The 23,550-nt window shown below is 47.3% G+C and overlaps 1 protein-coding gene across 1 annotated transcript in view; it reads left to right on the top strand.

Annotated features, from left to right (window-relative positions):
* The first annotated feature begins 18,949 nt into the window (after positions 1-18,949).
* Positions 18,950-23,550, top strand: part of SCGN (secretagogin, EF-hand calcium binding protein) — a 36,054-nt gene continuing 31,453 nt past the window's right edge. The window contains exons 1-2 of the mRNA XM_003985739.4: positions 18,950-19,225; positions 20,224-20,294. Of these exons, the coding sequence (XP_003985788.1) occupies positions 19,144-19,225; positions 20,224-20,294 (153 nt within the window). The 5' untranslated portion in view covers positions 18,950-19,143. The remainder of the gene's footprint in view (positions 19,226-20,223; positions 20,295-23,550) is intronic.

Below are 23,550 nucleotides of genomic sequence, written 5' to 3'. Positions count from 1 at the left end.
TTTTGGCCTTCTCTGGTTCTTTCGTAAATGTAGAATTGGCTCGTGGTAATGAACTTCGTGTTCCTAAAATCCAGAATGATCACAGACCCCAGATAATCAAACCTATTACACTCAAAATAGATGTAACTCGCTGATCCATTGTCCGCTCTCACCTTTGCGAAGAAGAGGAAATTAATCAAGAGTCTGTGAGTTTCATACATTCCCCGTTCCCTCAGATCAAGGGCCCTAAAAGGGGTGCAAGCCTGAATGGTGTTTTGAATTCACAAGCAGTGCGGTTGATGGTTGGAAAGAAGAATTATAGGAGTCGGGGCGTGTGTGACATGACTCTTCCCCACCACGCACACACGCACACACACCCCTACACAGACTGAGTGCCAGTAAATGTGGACTGAGTGGTTTGTTGCCATTGCGTGAGATTCTATGAAGACGCAGACTGTTCCTTCCACATAAATGTCATAATGTCATACACGCCCATCGGAACAGACGCCCCTGCTGGATGTGTAAGCTGGAGAAACACACGGGCAGAGACGGGACTCGGTGAGTTAACACCATATGCAGCACGACAGAGCCTGCGTTCGTGGTCAGCGGATTGCAGTGGGAAGGGGTCATTAGTTCTGTCTGTGACGCTGAGGCCTCAGAGAGGGGACGTTCGTGCAGGGCCTTGAAGCAATACCTTCGCAAGTACAGGGACTTGGTCTGGTTCATAGTAGCGTCCCCCATAAGTGTGTGATGTGACCCACGTCAGGCCATAGGCGTCAGTGGGGAGACAGCAGAATGTACTCATCTCCGAGCGAGCAAGGTCCCTTTCACCTGGAGCAGCATGTGGTGAGGACCCCACCTGAGATCTCTCTCTGGATTCTTGCATCGGGAGAAGGCCGCATGGTCACTGGCCTTGGAGTTGGAACTCGACGGTATGTGGTAGGAGCCAGTGCGTGTTTTCGAGCAATACTGTAAGACGGGGAGTGTATACAGATAATAAGCCCTGTGGCCCAGGGAGGCGAGCGGCCGAGCGAGACTCCATTTCCCCTCGTGCTGACGATCAGGACATACCTGTTGAGATGCCCCTTCAAGGGAAAGCGCTGTGGGGGTCTGGCTGCCTGCACCTGCTACCCCTGCGGGCCCAGCACGGCCCTCGTGCCAAAAGCGTGACACCCTCGCCCCAGGCCTCTACTGGGCAGCCTTCCCTTGGCCTAACTGGGACTGAGAGCAGCAGAAGCCCCTTCCATCCAGGCCGCCTCTCCCTCGCCTTCCCCAGGTGGTCGCCAGCAGCCTGGTCTGTGGGTGCCGGCCTCACCCGCTGCTCCCACGCACGCGTCCCCCACAGACGCTTCCCCGGCACAAAAATCCCCACAGTCTAGTCCCACCTCGGCCTCTGCTTCCTGGAGAAACCGAGCCCCCACAGTCCTCCGCATCCTGGGTCCCTTAGCCAAGTTCAGGAACACGGGGTATCTGCTGAGCTGAAGGCCAGTGCATTTCCCTCAGGGCATGTGGGCTTTGGTGTTTGTTTTGTGAATACGTTCACGAATACATATGAAGATAGGATTTCTGTCTTAGTCCCTGAACGCTGCTATAACAAAAGCACCATAGACTTGTTGGGGGCGGTTGGTGCTTAAGCATTTTCTCACAGCCCTGGAGGCCCGAAGTCCAAGATCAAGGGGCTGGCAGATTCGGTGTCTGGTGATGTCCTGCCTCCTGGTTTGTAAATGGCTTTTTGCTGTGTCCTCACACAGTGGAAGGGACGAGGGAGGTCTCTGGTGACTCTCTGAAGGGCAGGGATCCTGTTCATGCGGGCGCGGCCCTTATGACCTAACCAGCTCCCGAATGCCTCACCTCTATGTACCACCGCGTTGGGGGTTGGGGCTTTGCCATAACAATTTGGGGGGTTGGGACACAAACAGTCTGCCATTTATCACACGTCCCTAAAAGAAAGATGCCTTGGGGGCGGAGAGCAGACTGACGTCTCAGGTCGTCTAGGACCCGCACCTCGATTCTGGGTCCCCATCAGGTGCACACGTTCGAGGACCAGTGAAGCCAGGTGCTGGGACCGCAAGGGAGCAGATCAGGAGCTCCCTGTCCCAGAGAGCCCTCTGGACTCCCAGAAAATCCCAAGACTGAGAGAGAAGCGGACTGACTACCAGGAAGGGTCTGGAATCTTCCCATAAAGCTAAACAACAGTGACGACGTTCCTGTTGGGGTCACGTGCCAGTCCGGAACCGAGGCTGCGGCTGGTTCCCGGCCCACCCCAGGTACACCAAGCAGGGGCTGGATAATCCAGGAACCACGGCTGCTTGCTCGCAGGGTGTGGCTGGACCCGGCAGGCCGGCCTTCCAATGTTGCTTTCCCTTAGTTTAACCTCGGTCAGTTGGGATGTACTTGGCACATGGCACTGGCCAGCAACGGTCAGGCCGGCGTCAGGTGTCGCAGAGAAGTTCAACTGCAACTAAAAACTGGCCGCTGACTATTCAGGAAGAGAAGTGTCACGCCTGGTTTAGGAGGACGGGAGGAGTGTGGGCAGGAGGAAAGCTGAGCTCAGGCCCCTGCCGCCTCATTCCCCCCTCCTTGTGCGCTGGCTTGCGTTGACCATCGTTTTAACTCGCTGTTTGCAAAACAGTCTTCCCAGAGAAAACCGTGCAAACGTGAAGGGAAAACAAAGGATCCATTTTCTTGTGCAAAGAAGAAAGAGTGAAAAATTACAACGGAATTACTCTCAGAGGGCAGGAGAGCCCCGGCTTTTCAATGGAGAAGCTGCGCCTGGCTTCAGTCCCGTGTGAAAATGCTAAACTGAGATGGCCTCGAGACGATTCTTTGCTTCACAGCTTCCGCTTGCTAGACTGAAAGCGGCGCCCGAGTGTGGCCCTGCCGTGCAGAGACCGCGTGGTGCGCTCGTTCTGTCCCTCTCTGCTTTTCCCTGGAGCAGGAACGGCAGCTGATGCCCTGGACGGCCTGTCCGGCGGGCAGGCTGGGAGACCAGGCAGATGCGGCCGCGGACCGTGGGGCTGACCCTCCTTTCCCCCTCTTCGTGAGGTGCTAAGGGACTAGCGGAGGGGTCGGGCCCTCACTGTTACCACTGCCACGTTCAGTGTCCTGCCCTAAGTGACACGCTCCCCTCCTGACTTGAACTTCCTTAGCCCACAGCCCAGCTCCGTGGCCAAACTGCTGGAAACCAGGGCAGGGAGGACAGAGGCACGGGGAAGGTTGAAAACAAGGGATGTACTTTTCTTCTTCTTCTTGTGTTTTGGTTTTTCGTTGGTCTCTCCCGTGGGTGGACTGGATGAAGCAGAACTATAAAAGCGCGTTTTGACGAGGGCACACTGGACACCCTGTATGTTAGCCAACTTGGCAATAAATTCAAAAAATAATAATTTTTTTAAAAAAGCGTGTCGTGAGGTGGCCCACCCGGCTCTTTGCCTCCTCCCAGGGTGGGCCAGGCGCTGGGCAAGCTGTCTGCTCCCCAAGCTGCTCTTTGTGAACATCCCAGCCCCCCGGTTCTCAACTGACACTGAGCTGAGAGCAGGACAGAGTCACCGCGCGAGCCATAATTCTCACCTGCCTGGTGCCGTAATTCACGTGAGCTGAGATCTACGCTTGCGTGCCTCACACAGGGACGTGGGAGAGCAGCCAGTTTGCTTCTGAGCATCAGGTAACATCAGCCTGGAGTCAGGGAGGTGCGCGGGTCCGGAATGTGGGTCACGGTCGGCCACCGTCACCGACATGGCCCAATGTCGACTGACGAATTGCATCTCAGGATTTCTGAGTCTGGGGTCAGATGCTCCCCACCTTGAATTTGGAGCTTCCCCTGTAAGGACAATTTACACACAGGTTAAGTCTCCAAGCCACAGCTGAAAATTTCTCGTGAATTAGACGCTCTCCCCAGTTAGAGGTTTCTCCAAATCCACAGTGGTGAGATGTGTGTTCTCCAAGGGCTCTGTCCACACCGCTGTCGGATGGAGGCAAGATCGAACAGAACCGGGGAACGCGTCCACACTGTCCAGTGGCAGCTGGTGTTAGCTTTAACTCAAAGAGGCTGTCACCTACCCTGTATGCACACGTAGACCGTGCACCTGTCTATGTATCCACGCCCGGTCCGGCACTCTGGGATCGGGCCCAACTCTGCACCTCCCTTGACGCGCCGTGATCGTGAGGACTTTTGAAAAGGAAAGCCTGTTTTAACCTTCGTTCCTGAAGGTAAGAGGGAAGGAGCCATGTCCAAGACAGAAGCTCTGAAAGGAAGGTAGACCCTCTAAGTGGTTTCCGTGTGGTCCGAGGGGCCCGGACGCAGAAACAGCCCTGCCGGAAGGCGCGCCTTGAGCTCCTAGACGTTGAGTCCCTGCAGAGAATCTAGACCTGAATGGCATGTGGGTTCCCCGCTGGAGGGGTGTCCTCAGCCACGGGGGTAACCATGGGGATCGAGAGCTTGGGCGTTGGGTTCTGTTGGTTGGTTTTTGTGTTTGTTTCTTGGGTTCCACACAAAAGTGAGACCATGCGGTATTTGTCTTTGACATTTCACTTAGCGTAATGCCTTCAAAGCCCATTCATGTTGTGGCAAATGGCAACATGTCATTCTTTTTTAGGGCCGAATGGTAGGTTTTATGCTTGTTCAGGCATGAAGAGGTCTACAGATTAGGAGACGCCCGCCACTGAGAAGATAGTTGGTCACTCGCAGGAGGGGACACACCATGTGCCACGTGAGGCCACCCAGGGAGCACCAGGCCCAGTCGGGAGGTGACACCGGAAAGTGTGACACATGAAAACAAGACACCGTTCCCGCAACAGAGACCTTGTCCCTGAGGATGCACAGCTGGAGGTGTGAACCAGGAAGGGGCTCAGAGCCTCGCTGCAGCCTGGCAGGTCCGTGGAGGGGTGCGGTGGTCCCGTCCCCATCTGAGGACGCGTGAAAGCCTGGGTCTGGGCCCCTGTCATGGGGATCTGGGCATTTCAGAAGTGGGACCGCTCAGTTTTCCTGTGGAGTTTAATACGGGCCCAGCATGCCCAGCATTTCAGAGATTTTCCTCATCCCTAGTCATACTGACGTCTGGAAGACAGACCTGCAGACTTCCTCTGTCCCCGGTCCCAGATAATAAAATTGCGCTACTCTGCTAGAAAAGTCCCTCTCTCCTCCTAGCCTTGGGCATCCGATGGGCCAACTCTAAATCTTCTTTCCTGAAGGACTGGATCAGGAGTGAACCTCTGACCCACAGAACCCGTCAGATTCTTTCTCCAAATAATTTAGGAAAGGGGTCGGCACACTGTTGCCCACCGTCTACGACGCGCCGTGGCTGCGACAGAGATCTGTGGGTCCAGAAAGCCTAAAATATTTACTGTCCTTTACCAAGTTTTGTGGCTCCTGAAAGAGAAGGTCGGAGAGACGAGGGGGACCACCGTGAGGGGGCTGGAGGGCCATCTGCATTCAGAACAGAGCAAACTGTGCTCAGAGACAGACGTGAGTGAATCACAAGCCGGCCAGAGGGGCTACCATGTGGCTGCAAGACTACGGAGCCATTAAGGTCCCCGGCATATGTTGCCGCCCCTTGATGAATCCCAGAAGGGGTTGAGCTCAGAGCACACAGCGATAGGCAATGAAAGGTGCTTGTTTCTCTGGACCTATGGCTTTTAACTCGATCCTCTGATCCCGATGAGCTGTGCTGGTCTACATCTGAGTGAAAAAGACCACATTTGTCCTCTAGCCTAAATCCCAGACAAGGCAGACCATGTCCCTTCCCCAGGGGCACAGCGGGAGCCCTAGGGGGACTTCCAGCACAGGCTCCCTCCCTCCCACGGCCCCCCCTTTGCTGTCATCTGGTGAGGAGCCTGCAGGAAGCAGCTGAAGGGAACGTGGGTGTATCGTCAGTCCGCTGAAGTGCCCTTCTGGAGAGCGGCATCCCTGATCTCCTGATTTGGCTCTTTTCTGGAGGAAAAGGTATGTGTTCATGGAGCCTCTACTTGGGAAATGCATAACTCTGATTTACATCAGGCAGTATAGGAACAGCCGTGGCAGGACAAAAAAGGAAGAAGTAACAAAATCACGAAGTTGTGTAGAATCTAACTGGCGGGGGGTGTGACGGCCAAGCCCCCGATGAGAATTATCGGGATGATTAAAATCGCCCTTTCTCAGCAAACCGGAAGACGCGAAAGACAATTTTGACCACTCCAACTCTTAATAACATAAAAACATGTGTGTTCCATGTATGATCCTGAGGACAGTCAAAAGATAAGTGACAAGCTGGGAAAAATGCCTGCCACTTTTATCACAGGCAGGGGCTGCAACATTGTTTCCAATGTTTAATTGTTTTTATTTTTGAGAGAGACAGAGAGAGTAGGGGAGGGGCAGAGAAGACAGAGACAGGGGGAGAGAGAGGGAGGGAGAGAATTCCAAGCAGGCTCCACAGTGAGCACAGAGCCTGATGCAGGGCTCGATCTCACGACTGTGAGACTGTGACCTGAGCCGAAATCAAGAGTCAGTCGCTTAACCGACTGAGCCCCGCCCCAGGCGCCCCTGCAACATTATTTAACAGAATAGTTCGTCACCGTTTTCCTCATCCTAAAGGAGTGACCTTCTTCCAACCTGAGAAGACGTCATCGTTAACTTTTCAAATTACTCACTGCAGCGTTCGGGTCCAATTCTAAATCTGAAAAGAAGCTGCGAGTGGCTGGCAGAGGCCAGGCTGTAAATCCCTTAGGACTGCCTCCGCCAACCTGCGGCCTGCACGGGATTCCCCGGAGATGAGCTCCCAGGCAAAAATGACAGGACAACGAGAAAACTCACCGCCCGTGGTAATGAAGGAGTCCGATGGGGATTTAAGGGCGGCGGACACGTGTAAATATTTAAAAACAAAGATGGGGCGCCTGGGTGACTCCGTCGGTTAAGCGTCCGACTTCAGCTCAGGTCACGATCTCGCGGTCCGTGAGTTCGAGCCCTGCGTCGGGCTCTGGGCTGATGGCTCAGAGCCTGGAGCCTGTTTCCGGTTCTGTGCCTCCCTCTCTCTCTGTCCCTCCCCATTCATCCTCTTCTCTCTCTGTCTCAAAAATAAATAAACATTAAAAAAAAAAATTGGGGGGGCGCCTGGGTGGCGCAGTCGGTTAAGCGTCCGACTTCAGCCAGGTCACGATCTCGCGGTCCGGGAGTTCGAGCCCCGCGTCGGGCTCTGGGCTGATGGCTCGGAGCCTGGAGCCTGTTTCCGGTTCTGTGCCTCCCTCTCTCTCTGTCCCTCCCCATTCATCCTCTTCTCTCTCTGTCTCAAAAATAAATAAACATTAAAAAAAAAATTGGGGGGGGCGCCTGGGTGGCGCAGTCGGTTAAGCGTCCGACTTCAGCCAGGTCACGATCTCGCGGTCCGGGAGTTCGAGCCCCGCGTCGGGCTCTGGGCTGATGGCTCAGAGCCTGGAGCCTGTTTCCGATTCTGTGTCTCCCTCTCTCTCTGCCCCTCCCCCGTTCATGCTCTGTCTCCCTCTGTCTCAAAAATAAGCAAACATTAAAAAAAAATTTATAATAAAAACAAAGAGAATCCACAAGACAAAAACAGGAACTTATTTTTAAAAGAACAAGCTGTTTTTTGAGAGTCAGAAAGAGCATCACAGAGGGTTAGAGGTGGCGTCTAAAGTTTTACAAGGCTTCGTTTGGCAGGCAAGTTCCACACCGGCTTTGACACAGAATGTGGCAATAGTGACAGGGAATAACTTGTGAGGCCGGGCTTTCAGAGACATGTGGCTGCTGTCTTCGTTTCTTAGGCCGCTCCCTCTTGGAACCTAGCTTCTGTGCTGTGACAAACCCAAGTGAGCCGCATGGAGGAGGACTTGAAGCTTCCCCATAGAGAGCCCCAGCTGAGCTCCTGGCCACCAGACAGTACCAAGTGGCAGCCACGTAAGGGATGCCCTTCTTTGGACCGTTCCGGTGATGTCGACAGAAGCAGCAGTGAACCCCCTTTGCCAAGCCCAAGGCCAAACTGCAGAACTGTACGCAAGTCCATGACCACCGTTCTCTGCGTTTCAGAGTGGTTTGTTACCTAGCAACAGACCCTCATGGAGAGGTCACGGTTCGGATGGAGAGATAGGCTATACCCCCACTGCCAGTTTTCCCTTGGGTGAGTGCCAAGGCAGATTCTGGGGCGCTTAGTGTCACCCTTGAAGGGGGCCGTAATGGAACAGAGGGCACGGTTTTTGCAGTGCTGACAAGAGAAACAGCTGCCAACAAGCAGCCCGAGCTGAAAGTGAGTTCTAAGGGACCCAGAAGGACAAAGAAGAGTTTCAATGATCACCGTGTCATCACAGAAAGGTTTATAGTTTCAAATAATTAACTTGGATCTTATGCTTTATTATATGAAAGTTCACTTGTATTCATGCCATTTATAAGCAAAAAAAAAAAAAAAATCACTGACCACACATGCTATTAAATTGCAAGAATTCATGTTTCTGCCGAGAATTCATCAGTGAGTACGTCCCACACTCCACGTGTATTTCTCTCGGGTACTCCTCCTCGAGCTCCTGCTTCCCGGGTCCCAAACTTCACGTTGCCTGCTTCGGTTTGGGGCCAACCCCCCACCTCCGGCCACTATCCCAGGCTGCCCTTGGAAGTCTTGCTCAGTCCCTGGCATTTGGTGGGTGGTCAACAAATATTTATAGAGTGGAGCCAAGTCCACTTCTAGAATGACTTCTTAAACAGCTGTACTGTGGTCTAATCAACTAAAAGTCCCCTACCTCAAGTGTAGACCTTGATGACATTTATTACATGTATGTGGTGGCGAGGCACTGCCACAATGCAGGTCTTTAACACTCCGTCACCCTTAAAATGGCCCTCATGACTGTTTCTTTCCTTTGCCCTTTGGAGCTGCCACTAAACCAAAGCAATCTCTTTAAGTCCTAAGGTTTACTATAGAGTCTGTGAGGGGTTCGCCACGTTTGAATGTTCAATAAATATCAGAAGATAATGCTAAAGAAGGCCCTGCTTATATTTCCAGCGAGAAATCTCACTTTGAGTTTATAAAAAGATGCAGAGATTCTAAGTCAGAGTAGCATGCATGCGTCAGGGTTCATTAGCAATGCTTCAAATTATAGACCACTGATGTTTCTTGTACAACTAACCATCAATTAGCTATGCTAATGAGAAAAGCAGGAAATGACTGCAAGGAAAAAGTGAAATCAGCAGGGATAAAAAAGAACAATGCACGCAAACCTTAGTCTCAGCCACCAGTTAAAACTTACCAGAGCGACTTATAAGTATGAATTCTAAGAAGCTTTTTCCTTTTTCATATTGTCCTTCAGAGGAGCCATATCCAAATCATAAAATGACCAAAATATATAATAGACAAGGGGATAGTCAGTGGTCCTAATTTAATTCCTAGGGGAGCTTTAAAAATATTATCAGTGCGAGGGCGCTTGGGTGGTTCAGTTGGTTAAGTGTCCAACTTCAGCTCAGGTCATGATCTTGTGGTTCATGGGTTCCAGCCCCGCATTGGGCTCTGTGCTGACAGCTGAGAGCCTGGAGCCTGCTTCCGAATCTGTGTCTCCTTCTCTCTCTGCCCCTCCTCTGCTTGTTCTCTCTCTCTCTCAAATATAAACATTAAAAAAAATTTTTTTTTAATTTTGGATACAGTGTCAAAATCAGTCAGGAAGAGTAATCTGTGTGAACTCACCAACTTGGGGACTGATCTTGTTTTCTGATAAATAGTGAAAAAAGGGAAAATAAGGCAAATGCCAGAAGTAATAAGGTCTAATGTAAGGTTGTTGTTAAATAATTATGGTAAGTCTCTATGATGGGCTTTGCTGCATACACATAAATCTTGATTTTGAAGCCTGATCTATCCCTCCTTCTCTCTCTCTCTCTCTCTCTCTCTCTCTCTCACACACACACACACACACACACACACACAGTGCTCATAACATAAGGGCAAGTTACAAAACCATGCATATAGGATGACCCAATTCTGTAATGTAAAATACATTGTTCTACTGTCCTATGTTCTACACATAGGAAAAATTAGAAGGATATTCACTAATGATGTGAATGATGTTTATCTCTGGAATGGGGAAGAGGGAGACTCATGGGTGGTTTTCATTTTGCTATTTATAATTCTATTTTAAAACTTTCTACAGTAAGCATAATAATGCAAACTATTACAATTGTTAAAGTTTTTTAATCTTTAAGGATTTTTACACCTAAAGGAAGGAGGAAAGAAATACAGCTACAAAGACTGCTATTCTCAGAACTGGAGAACCAAATGGAACTCTATAGAAACAATTTCCAGGAGCCTGGCATGTGGCACTCGGTGAGAATTATAATTTCCAAATGATAACTTTTCATTTTCTGTCATGAATGCTAGGTAGATAATATTCACATAACTTGCATTCTCTCAAACAGAGATTTCCTTGGATGGGGGGGGGGGTGGAAACCATCCCAACCCTTGACAAAGAAGAGAGCCATTGAGAAAGTATTTGAGAATACCGGATCAGAGAAAACCGCCGGAAGACTAGCAGAACGGACTCTCCGGAGCCGAGTGTAGACAAGAGGCCCACGGAAGAGGGTAGGAAGGGTGGAGAGGCCGTGCGCACTACACGGACTGGTAGGAGGGAGTCAGGGCAGTGGAGGGGCAGCCCGCCTGGCAAGGTGGAATCCCCGAGTCTGGCTTGCAAAAGCGGAGGGGCCTGGCGGAGTGTGTTCTGACAGCCAGTAGGACTTAACATCTGGAATGTTAAAAGTCAACAGCTCTGCTCGGAGAGCGGGGAGGGCAAGAGGACAACAGGAGGGAGAGTTGTTGAGCCCCAGAGGACAGAGCTCAGCTCGGCGGGGAACAAAGGTGCTCGCCAGCACCATCTCCCTCACCCATCCCCCAGCCAAAATCCCAAAGGGAGCCAGTTCCCATCAGGGAACTTGCTTGCACCGGGCAAACACCCAACGCTGTGCTTCTGTGAATCCATCCCTCCGATGGGTCTGCCTGCCTCCCTCCCAGTGCTGCAGGGCCCCTCCCACAGGGGACCACCGATGGCAAAGTGAGCTGAGCCTACCCCTCCCACCCCTGTGCACCTTGCGGATCCACCCCAGCTAAAACGCCAGATCCCATCGAAGCAGCACCACAAGCCTGGCAGTGTGCAAGTAGCCCAGACAGAGACCACACCACTCCACAGTGAGTCCTGCCCCTGGGAGAGGGGAAGAGGAGGTACACACCAGTCTGACTGTGGCCCCAGCGGTGGGCCGGAGACAGACATTGGGTCTGACTGTGGCCCCACCCACCAACACAAGTTACTCTGGACAGCACAGAGTAAGTGCCTCGCCACTCCAGGGACTATCCAAAATGACGAAATGGAAGAATTCTCCTCAAAAGAAACTCCAGGAAGTAGCGACAGCTAGAGAATTCATCAAAAACTAACATAACGGAACAAGAATTTAGAATAATAGTCATCAAATTATATCACTGGGCTTGAAAAAAAGTATAGAGGACAGCAGAGAATCTATTACTACAGAGATCAAGGGACTGAGAAACAGGAGGACCTAAAAAATGCTGTAAATGAGGTGCAAAATAAAATGGAGGTGGCCATAGCACAGACTGAAGAGGCAGAGGCAAGAATAGGTGAATTAGAAGATAAAATTATGGAAAAAGAGGAAGCTGAGAAAAAGAAAGATAAAAAAATCCAGGAGTATGAGGGGAGAATTAGAGAACTAAGTGATGCAATCAAACAGAACAATAACCTTATCATAGGAATCCCAGAAGAAGAAGAGAGAGAGAAAGGGGCTGGCCGAAGGTGTACATGAACAAATCATAGCTGAGAACTTCCCTGATCTGGGGAAGGAAACAAACACTGAAATCCAGGAGGCACAGAAAATTCCCTTCAGATGTAACTTGCATTGATCTGCACAACATATCATAGTGAAACTGGCAAAATACAAGGATAAAGAGAGAATTCTGAAAGCAGCTAGGGATAAACAGTCCCTAACATACAAAGGTAGACACATAAGGGTAGTAGCAGACCTATCTACTGAAACTTGGCAGGCCAGAAAGGAATGGCAGGAAATCTTCACTGTGATGAACAGAAAAAATATGGAGCCGAGAATCCTTTACCCAGCAAGTCTGTCATTCAGAATAGAAGGAGAGATAAAGGTTTTCCCAAACAAACAAAAACTGAAGGAATTCATCACCACTAAACCAGCCCTACAAGAGATCCTGAAGGGGACTCTGTGAGTGAAATGTTGCAAGGACCACAAAGTACCAGAGACATCACTACAAGCATGAAACCTACAGACATCACAATGACTCTAAACCCATATCTTTCAATAATAACAATGAATGTAAATGGACTAAATGCTCCAACCAAAAGACACAGGTATCAGAATGGATAAAAAAAACAAGACCCATCTATTTGCTGTCTACAAGAGACTCATTTTAGACCTGAGGACACCTTCAGATTGAAAGTGAGGGGATGGAGAACTATCTATCATGCTACTGGAAGTCAAAAGAAAGCTGAAGTAGCCATACTTAGACAAACTAGACTTTAAATTAAAGGCTGTAACAAGGGATGAAGAAGGGCATTATATAATAATTACAGGGTCTATCCATCAGGAAGAGCTAACAATTATAAATGTCTGTGCGTTGAATATGAGAGCCCCCAAGTATATAAAACAATTAATCACAAACATAAGCAACCTTGTTGATAAGAATTTGGTAATTGGAGGGGACTTTAATACTCCACTTACAACAATGGATAGATCATCTAGACACAAGATCAATAAAGAAACAAGGGTCCTGAATGATACATTGGATCAGATGGACTTGACAGATGTATTTAGAACTCTGTATCCCAAAGCAACAGAATATACTTTCTTCTCAAGTGTACATGGAACATTCTCTAAGATAGATCACATACTGGGTCAAAAAACAGCCCTTTATAAGTATAAAAGAATTGAGATCATACCATACACACTTTCAGACCACCATGCTATGAAGCTTGAAATCAACCACAGGAAAAAGTCTGGAAAACCTCCAAAAGCATGGAGGTTAAAGCACACCCTACTAAAGAATGAATGGGTCAACCAGGCAATTGGAGAAGAAATTTAAAAATATATGGAAACAAATGAAAATGAAAATACAATCCAAACGCTTTGGGATGCAGCAAAGGCAGTCCTGAGAGGAAAATACATTGCGATACAGGCCTATCTCAAGAAACAAGAAAAATCCCAAATTGAAAATCTAACAGCACACCTAAAGGAAATAGAAGCAGAACAGCAAAAACACCCCAAACCCAGAAGAAGAAGAGAAATAATAAAATCAGAGCAGAAATAAACAATATAGAATCTAAAAAAACTGTAGAGCAGATCAATGAAACCAAGAGTTGGTTTTTTGAAAAAATAAAATTGATAAACCTCTAGCCAGGCTTCTCAAAAAGAAAAGGGAGAAGACCCAAATAGATAAAACCATAAATGTAAAATGGAATCTTTACAACCAATCCCTCAGAAATAGAAGCGATTATCAGGGAATACTATGAAAAATTATATGCCAACAAACTGGACAACCTGGAAGAAATGGACAAATTCCTAAGCACCCACACGCTTCCAAAACCCAAACAGGAAGAAATAGAAAATTTGAACAGACCCATAACCAGCTAAGAAATTGAATCAGTTATCAAAAATCTCCCAACAAATAAGAGTCCAGGACCAGATGGCTTCCCTGGGGAATTGTACCAGACATTTAAAGCAGAGTTCATACCTATTCTTCTCAAGCTGTTCCAAAAAATAGAAAGGGAAGGAAAACTTCCAGACTCATTCTATGAAGCAGCATTACTTTGATTCCCAAACCAGACAGAGACCCAGCAAAGAACTACAGGCCAATATGATGAGTATGGATGCAAAAATTCTCAACAAGATACTACCAAATCGAATTCAACAGCATATAAAAAAAATTATTCACCATGATCAAGTGGGATTCATTCCTGGGCTGCAGGGCTGGTTCAATACTTGCAAAATCAATCAATGTGATACATGATATTAATAAAAAAAAAAGATAACCATATGATCCTGTCAATTGATGCAGAAAAAACATTTGACAAAATTCAGCATCCTTTCTTAATAAAAACGCTTGAGAAAGTCAGGATAGAAGGAATATACTTAAACATCATAAAAGCCATTTATGAAAATCCCACAGCTAATATCATCCTCAATGGGGAAAAACTGAGAGCTTTTCCCCTGAGATCAGGAACACGATAGGGATGTCCACTCTCACCGCTGTTGTTTAACATAGTGTTGGAACTTCTAGCATCAGCAATCAGACAACAGAAGGAAACCAAAGGCATCAAAATTGGCAAAGATGAAGTCAAGTTTTCACTTTTTGCAGATGACATAATATTATACATGGAAAACCTGATAGACTCCACCAAAAGTCTGCTAGAACTGATACAGGAATTCAGCAAGGTTGCAGGATGCAAAATTAATGTACAGAAATCAGTTGCATTCCTATACACTAATAATGAAACAACAGAAAGACAAATAAAGAAACTGATCCCATTCACAATTGCATCAAGAATCATAAAATACCCGGGAATAAATCTAACCAAAGATGTAAAAGATCTGTATGCTGAAAACTATAGAAAGCTTATGAAGGAAATTGAAGAAGATATAAAGAAATGGAAAAACATTCTATGCTCATGGATTGGAAGAATAAATATTGTTAAAATGTCAATACTACCCAAAGCTATCTACACATTCAATGCAATCCCAATCAAAGCTGCACCAGCATTCTTCTTGAAGCTAGAACAAGCAATCCTAAAATTCATATGGAACCACAAAAGGCCCCGATTAGCCAAAGTAATTTTGAAGAAGAAGACCAAAGCGGGAGGCATCACAATCGAAGACTTTAGCCTCTATTACAAAGCTGTAATCATCAAGACAGCATGGTATTGGCACAAAAACAGACACATAGACCAATGGAATAGAACAGAGACTCCAGAATTGTACCCACAAAAGTATGGCCAACTAATCTTTGACAAAGCAGGAAAGAATATCCAATGGAAAAAAGACAGTCTCTTTAACAAATGGTGCTGGGAGAACTGGACAGCAACATGCAGAAGAATGAGACTAGACCACTCTCTTACACCATTCACAAAAATAAACTCAAAATGGATTAAGGACCTGAATGTGAGACAGGAAACCATCAAAACCCTAGAGGAGAAAGCAGGAAAAAAGCCTCTCTGACCTCAGCCGCAGCAATTTCTCACTTGACTCATCTCCAAAGGCAAGGGAATTAAAAGCAAAAATGAACTATTGGAACCTCATGAAGATAAAAAGCTTCTGCACAGCAAAGGAAACAACCAACAAAACTAAAAGGCAACTGATGGAATGGGAAAAGATATTTGCAAATGACATATCGGACAAAGGGCTAGTATCCAAAATCTATAAAGAACTCACCAAACTCCACACCCGAAAAACAAATAATCCAGTGAAGAAATGGGCAGAAGGCATGAATAGACACTTCTCTAAAGAAGACATCCAGATGGCCAACAGGCACATGAAAAGATGCTCAACATCACTCCTCATCAGGGAAATACAAATCAAAACCACACTCAGATATCACCTCACGCCAGTCAGAGTGGCCAAAATGAACAAATCAGGAGACTATAAATGCTTGAGAGGATGTGGAAGAACAGGAACCCTCTTGCACTGTTGGTGGGAATGCGGACTGGCACAGCCACTCTGGAAAACAGTGTGAAGGTTCCTCAAAAAATTAAAAACAGATCTATCCTATGACCCAGCAATAGCACTGCTAGGAATTTATCCAAGGGATACAAGAGTGCTGATGTATAGGGGCACTTGTACCCCAATGTTTATAGCAGCATTTTCAATAATAGCCAAATTATGGAAAAAAGCCTAAATGTCCATCAACTGATGAATGGATGAAGAAATTGTGGTTTATATACACAATGGAATACTACTTGGCAATAAGAAAGAATGAATATGGCCTTTTGTAGCAACGTGGATGGAACTGGAGAGTGTTATGCTAAGTGAAATAAGTCATGCAGAGAAAGACAGATACCATATGTTTTCACTCTTATGTGGATCCTGAGAAACTTAACAGAAGACCATGGGGGAAGGGAAGGGAAAAAAAAGTTAGAGACGAAGGAGGCAAACCATAAGAGACTCTTAAAAACTGAGAACAGTGGCGCAGTCGGTTAAGCGTCCGACTTCAACCAGGTCACGATCTCGCGGTCCGTGAGTTCGAGCCCCGCGTCAGGCTCTGGGCTGATGGCTCAGAGCCTGGAGCCTGTTTCCGATTCTCTGTCTCCCTCTCTCTCTGCCCCTCCCCCGTTCATGCTGTCTCTCTCTGTCCCAAAAATAAATAAACGTTGAAAAAAAAATTAAAAAAAAAACAAAACAACTGAGAACAAACTGAGGGTTGATGGGGGGTGGGAGGGAGGGGAGGGTAGGTGATGGGTATTGAGGAGGGCACCTTTTGGGATGAGCACTGGGTGTTGTATGGAAACCAATTTGACAATAAATTTCATATTTAAAAAAATAAAGAAAGAAAATACTGGGTCAGCAGACATCACCTATAAGACTGTCTATCCTCAGAGGTTCCCCCACCTGGAGATGGAGGAAGAGATCTGTGGTGGAAAAACCAAGGGTGGTTTACCTGAGACCCTCACTGTCCAAGCAGAAAACTCAGAGTAAAGCAAATACAAAGTAGCTAGAATTGACCCAAAATAAGTTATAACACGAAATAATATAACTTATGGATTAATGTAGCCTCTTTCACAGAGATTTTAATTTAAATTGTGTGAAACATTGATAATTTAAAAATATTTTTTTTAATGTTTATTTTTGAGAGAGAGAGAGCACACAAAAAGGGGAGAGGCAGAGCGAGAGGAAGACACAGAATCTGAAGCATGCTCCAGGCTCTGAGCTGTCGGCACAGAGCCTGACGCAGGACTTGAACTCATGAACTGTGAGATCATGACCTGAGCTGAAGTTGGACGCTTAACCGAGTGAGCCACCCAGGTGTCTGGACACTGTATCCATAACTACCCAGGGCCACTGATGATAACTACTGAGCCCTTGCCCTCCCTTCCTGCTATGTTCTCCGATATTTGTGCCCAACACTTTCCCCAGAAGTGATGATATTGCTTTTCCTCTTTTAACCTAAGCCACATTACTAAAAAATCCTGTCATTTATTTCAGCATCGTCTAAATGTGTATGCATGGAGTTTTATCATTTTAGTATCTAACTGCATTGAGTGTTTACTGTGGTAAGAAATTTATATGTATTCATTTTTTCATTTTACCTTTAGGACAACAAGGCAAATTCTTCAACTTTCCTCATTTTACAAGGAAAGAAAGTGAGGTTTCTTTTGGGTAACTTGCCCAATATCACAGCTAGTAAGAGGCCAAGCTGGACCCTAAACCCAGAGTGTTTGCTTCTAAACTATTTTTTCATTATTATTAACTAACATCCATATTTGTTCAAATTTTCTTAGTTTTTGCTTAATGTCCTTTTTTTTTTCTGTCCCAGGATCGTATCCAGGATACAATATTGTGGTTAATTATGATCTCTTCTTAGGCTCCTCTTGGCTGTGACAGTTTCTTATTTCCCTTTTTCTCCAAACCATTTTCTTTATTTATTTTTTAAAGTTTATTTATTTTTAGAGAGAGAGAGAGAGAGAGAGAGAGAGCGCGCGCATGTGAACAGGGGAGGAGCAGAGAAAGAAAGAATCCCAAGCAGGCTTTGCACTGTCAGCACAGAGGCCAACTTGGGGCTTGAACCCATGACCCGTGAGATCATGACCTGAGCCAAAACCAAGAGCCGGACGTTTAACCAACCGAGCCACCCAGGTGTCTCCCCCAACCATTAAAAAAAAAATAAGACAGTCACCTCTTAGTCTCTAATAAGACCATAGCAGTTATATTGTATATTCCTATGAGCAACTTTGACCCTCACAGCAACACCCCAAAGCAGATATTATAATCCTCATTTTATAGAGGAACAAACAGCGTCTCAGAGAGATGAAAAGTAACAGCCCAGGTCACAAGGCCAACAAGTGATGGAGGTGGAATCCTAACTCAGTACTGTCCATCCAGGAGCGTCATGTTCTTTTTCCTACTGTAGTTTAGATGGCTTACATACATGTGCTTTTAAAAACTGAACTTAAGTGCTAATATCAGGGTGAGTTGTCATAACTCTTGTCTAACTCTTTTAATACCTGAGCTCCTTTCCTCAACAAATGGTTCAAAGCCCGTGGTCGGAAGCCATCAGTGCCCGTCGGTTCACTACGTCACAAAGCTACCAGTCAGGTTTTGAACAGTTCTGATCCTTAGAGCTCTGTGTTCCTCCAAATGATTTGTCATTTGGTTTTACTGAGACGTAGGAGCCGAACATAATCATCTAAGTCTTCTATCGAAAACCTCTGCAGATGGCCACCGTGCCTTCCCTGACTCTCTTTCCCGGCAGAGCATGGCATGGTTTAGACTTCCCCAACATCCTCATATCCTGCTTCAAACCATGGTTCCTTGCAGAATCTCCATTTAGCAGCAAGTCCTTATAGTGCATTCTAGCACAACAATGAGCGTGCCCTAAACATTCCGGCATCAATCATTGCTGTTGTCAGTCTCCTTGCTTTCTGGTAATTTCCTACCACTACACCATCACCCCTCTGCACCTCATCCCCACCCTCCCCACACACTATGTTCCTAAGTTACCAGGTCCAAAGAGTCTTAGCACAGACACCTCTTCCAACACTTTAATTTCGGGAGCTCTCTCTGGAAAACCCTTCGAAGCACAAGTTTGGATGCTAAGTCAAATGTACGGGGATTGTTTTCTCTGAGTTTGGCAAATAAGTTAAAGGCAAAGGCAGTTAGCCGTGCACGCCCCAGGACAGCGCCCTTCTCTCCTGTCCCCCAGCGGAGGCAGACAAGGGCCCTCTTAGGGTGCATGGAACTACGCGCGGGGCGGGGCGGGGACCAGCGCGCCAGCAGTGGGGCGGGCTCCACAGTCGGGGCTTAGGGACTGTAGCGACACGAAGGCGCCACCGGCCTCGTCGCCAGCCGCCCTCGCAACCGCCCGGAAGACAGGTATTCAAAGCAAACCGGAGAGCACCCGCTCAGGCGCGGGAGTCAGGAAGGAGCGGCTATCACCCGGTGTTCCTCGGCGGCAGGTGCCCAAGCCTCGCGTCAGCACCATGGACAGCGCCCGCGAACAGCTTCAGGGACGCTTGGACGCCGCGGGCTTCTGGCAGGTCTGGCAGCGCTTTGACGGAGATGGTGAGTCGACCAAGCCATCTGCACACGCAGGTGTAGACGTGGCTCCAGCCCCTCTGAAAGGACCCAGAGTTTCCCCTTCCCGTACATTTTTCCTCGCAGGGGAAGTTGTCTTCCAGCATTGTTCAAGCCTCACAGATGTTAGGTATACTGGAATCACAGATCTGGATGTCTGTGTAAGTTCTGGACTCGGCCCCTTCCCAATCTCGTGTGTGTGTGTGTGTGTGTGTGTGTGTGTGTGTGTGTGTGTGTGTGTGAAGTTCAGGGTGGAGGGAGGGACTCGGTCCCCTTCCCAATCTCGTGTGTGTGTGTGTGTGTGTGTGTGTGTGTGTGTGTCTGAAGTTCAAGTTTGTCCCCCTTCTCAGTCTCTCTGTGTGTATATCTAAAATGATATGTCATGTATAATGACAAAGATCATTACATGTATTTGAGGCTTGAGACTGACATGCAGCCGTCTGAAGTCCGCCCTCCCTTATTGTGCTCTTCAAAGGGAGGATGAATTTTACCAACTTCCAAAAAGACACTACCCACACCCACCCCGCAAAAGAACTACCTAAAAAGAAAATGGAACTCTTTAATGTGTGCTTTATCTTTATTAATAATTCAAACAACCCTAAAGAAAATGCCTAACATGTGTTTTGACTCTGCAAACTAAGATTTGATAATTACATATGTTAAATTTTTCCAAGCTTCCAAATCCTTGGGTTGGACTTTTCTTCTAAAACTCATGTTTATCTGTGGATTCAAATGTATTTAATAGCTCTCATTTTCGAAATATTCCTACAAACCCAGCACAGAGCATTAGCTCCTGAATGTGTTTACACTTTTCAAATCCATGACTTCTAGACGTCAGATATTGGCACTTAGTTGTTGGAACAGTAAAGAACGTATCCATGGGGATTTTACAGAGTCTGAGATTAAAGACAATTTAGATAAATCCTAAATGTCATGTGGTATTTTGTGGAAGTGACTACCATTTGTGCATCTCTTGTTGCATTTAGAGAAAGGTTACATAGAAGAGAAGGAGCTTGATGCTTTCTTTCACCACGTCTTGACGACACTGGGTACTGATGTAAGTACTTGTGCCACTAAGCATTAATTTATGTGCCTTTAGCAACATGCAAGGAGCATCCAAGTCTCATGTCGATTTGCGCCCATTAATCCCATCTGACCTCTTTTCTTCTTTGCCTGCGTGTGATTTTCTCCATCTCCTAGCAACACGGAGGAATTGAGGCAGGTTTTATAAAAGGTGCAACTGGAGCATTGGGTGTGCTGGTCACTGACTTTCAGTGTGACATCTGTCATCCACTCAGAGACCTTAACTATAAATTCAAACACCTCTGTTTTGAACGTTTCCTTGGTTATGTCTCTGCTAATGGATTTCAACTTGGAGATAAGGCAGCTCACTTTGTTCAAAAAGGTGGAAGAGAGGTTAAGAGCTTTGAGGTTCTGTGTGTTTAGTGCATTTGATACTCCTTTGATAGCAAACCTCAACCAACCACTTAAAATCACTTTCCCTTGTTCATTTTAACAGAAATGATTTTTCTTATAGAAAAATCTTTTCATATAGGTATAGATTTCTTAGGGAATAACAAACCAGAAAATAATCAATATGCCCAGAGCCCAGGTATAATAAATGTAAACCAATCTATCGAGTCCATCATTTACCCTGATGGTAAATCTGGCCTTGAGAGATGGAGATTAACTTTTAAAGATCCATCTACTAAAGCAGAGGAAAAACTCACACCGAGCCACACCAGCCTAGGCAGGGGAGAGCCCAGTAAAACTCCATCAGGAGATGCCCGGTAAGAGGAATAGCTCTGGAGACAGGAGCATTTAAAATGAATTGTGAAGCTCACTTATGCTCAGATATAACTGTTTACATGGAAGAATAAAGTGCCTTGCGCTTTCATGGAGGAGCCCAATGAAGGGAACAGACTCCCTGTACATCAAGAAGGGCTTGGAGAGGAGGGTTGGGGGGGGGGGGGTGGGCAGCAGCTCAGAACAAAAGAGGCTGCCATCTGCCTCCAACAGCCACGCAGACCTTGTCTCTGTCTCTTTGAATATATGGACTTGTCTCTGCCTCTCCTATTCTTTCTTTTTGTGTGCATCTGTCTCATTTTTCTGCCCATTTCTGTTTCTTATTCTGATACCTGGCCCCCGTCTTCCATCATCTCTTGACTTTCTCTCTGACCTCTCTCTCTTCTCTATGTCCTACATGTCTCTCCATGTCTCACCGTCTCTCCTGCCTCCTTGTCTCCCTTCAGTCTGTTTCTCAAAGCTCTCTTGTCCCTCCTCTCCCTTTCTTTTCCTTTCCCTTTCTTATCGGTCTCATCTTTTTTGCCTCTCATTTCTTGTCTTCTATCAGTTTCTCTTCTCTTTTCTTCTCCTTCCTTCCCTTACCTCACTCTGTCTCCCTCTCTCGGTCTCTCTCTCTGTCTCTGCCTTGCTCCTACTTACTGCTGTAAATGCGAAGGCTCATGGAATTCCAGAGCCTATGAGTCAGGCGCTGTTGTGTCAGGCATGACAGGAGTATTAGAGGAAAACAAATAGATGAAGGCAGAGCCATTCAACATCTTAGAATAAACTGGATGGTCAAAAAACCCAAATTCCCAGAGACTTGGAACTTCCCACCTTTTCAGAAGCTCCTTGCTTTAGTGGTTGATAGGAAAGGGGGAGAAAAGTTGCTGTCAGGGATGAAACTGGAAGTGTCCTCTTTTCAGTCATGAGGTGGGGGTGGGGCTACTAAAGCACAAGGTCTGCCCTAAGCCAAGGGCACCACAAGCCATTCCATGAGCCATCTCCTTCTGGGGCTTTGGCTAATGTCGGAGGCACTGTTGCTTCTAGTGACACAGCAGAGGGGTGGTTCTTTCCTCACCCTCCCTCAGAGCCAGCCTGTGGACTCACCCTCTCACACCAGGGCAGGCCCAGTCCCCCCAGGAAAGGAGACAAAGAGTCACCAGCGTCCTGTGCCCCTGTGCTCAGTGTAGGCCTTCCTGAGGCCGGAGGCAAAGGGGTTGGAAGGCTGCAGAATCCTTAGGGTAGTGGAGGCAAAATGGGGCACGCTTCAGAATACTCTGTATTTGTTAAAATGTAGACCCCAAGTTCCACCCCCTAGGCATTTCGGTACATTCGGGGTCTGCCTAAGATCTCGTATTTTTAAATCACCCGAAGTCGGTTTGTATCTCTTCTAGCCTCTGTCCCTCCAGGGACAGCAACTGCCCATCAGAAGGAGGGTTCTAGTAGCATCAGTCTCTGGCAGTGGTCCCAGCCACCTCTTCTCAGCACTCGGCTGGGGAGGGGCCTTTGGTGCCAGCTGTTATCCAAAGATGTCGTCGCTGGCCATTATCCTGTTTCAAAATGCTGAGGTGTTACCCTGGGGCGTAGGGTTATAGAGACCTGCGCTGCACCCTCCACGCTACCTGGACAACTGTGATTAAGGAAACTATTCCTAATTCTGGTTTTTTTTTTTCCCTGATGAGAAATGAGCAGCCCCTACACATGTCCTTAAGAAGAGGGCAGGACTTCCCGACTGGAAGCCCTTTAAACTGAGCAACAACCACCATTTGTGACCCTTACTTTTCATCAGTGATGCCCCAGTGCCTATGGAACCAGCCGCAGGGAAGCCTCCACCATTGGGCAGCCCCTTGGCCTGGGGTTTAGGGGTGCAAGCAGTTCTTCGAAGGCCTGAATAGCTCTATTTTCTTCCCTCATTAGCAGGGCACAGAGATCGTGGAAAGAGGAATCTTAAGGTTTCTGACAGTAAGGTGCCTGGTAGTCAACCTTGGAGAGCGGGCAGCTTGTGTGTAATTATCTGGTTCTCAGAGCCTCTGAGGGGACAGACTTAATGGGACCATCAGCCATTTTTGCTGCTGTTTCTGTTACTCACCCCTGCCCTCAGCTCTCTGCCTTTTCTCTTCACATGCGCAGAACCGGCCTCTGAACTAGGTCTGGATACAGCCAGTGCCCTGCAGAACATCATTGTCTGGGGCCGTGTGCACATCCTTCCCGTCCAGACTGTGGCACATCCCAGGTCTCCCTCAATGCTTCAGGGATGACGAGTACCCTGCGGGGGACCGGAGTCTCACAGAAGGAGGGCAGGGGGTGCTGATGGGGAATGGAAGCAGTCCCTAGGTCCTGGTGTGTTGGGTCCAACAACTAGGCATGGGCTCTGGGGTGGGAGGTCTGGAAGGACAGAAGTCAAGGTTCTGTGGCTTCAAACTAAAGGCAGCACAGAGAATCTGGCTACAGCTTCTTTGGCTTCACATTTGTTTATTTTGAAATTTAATTTTCCACCAACATGGCTCATGTTAGTTAACTTCCTTTGG

This window comes from Felis catus, chromosome B2 (genome assembly GCF_018350175.1).
Source record: "Felis catus isolate Fca126 chromosome B2, F.catus_Fca126_mat1.0, whole genome shotgun sequence".
Taxonomy (NCBI): Eukaryota; Metazoa; Chordata; class Mammalia; order Carnivora; family Felidae; genus Felis; species Felis catus.
This window is presented reverse-complemented; position numbering and strand designations above follow the sequence as displayed.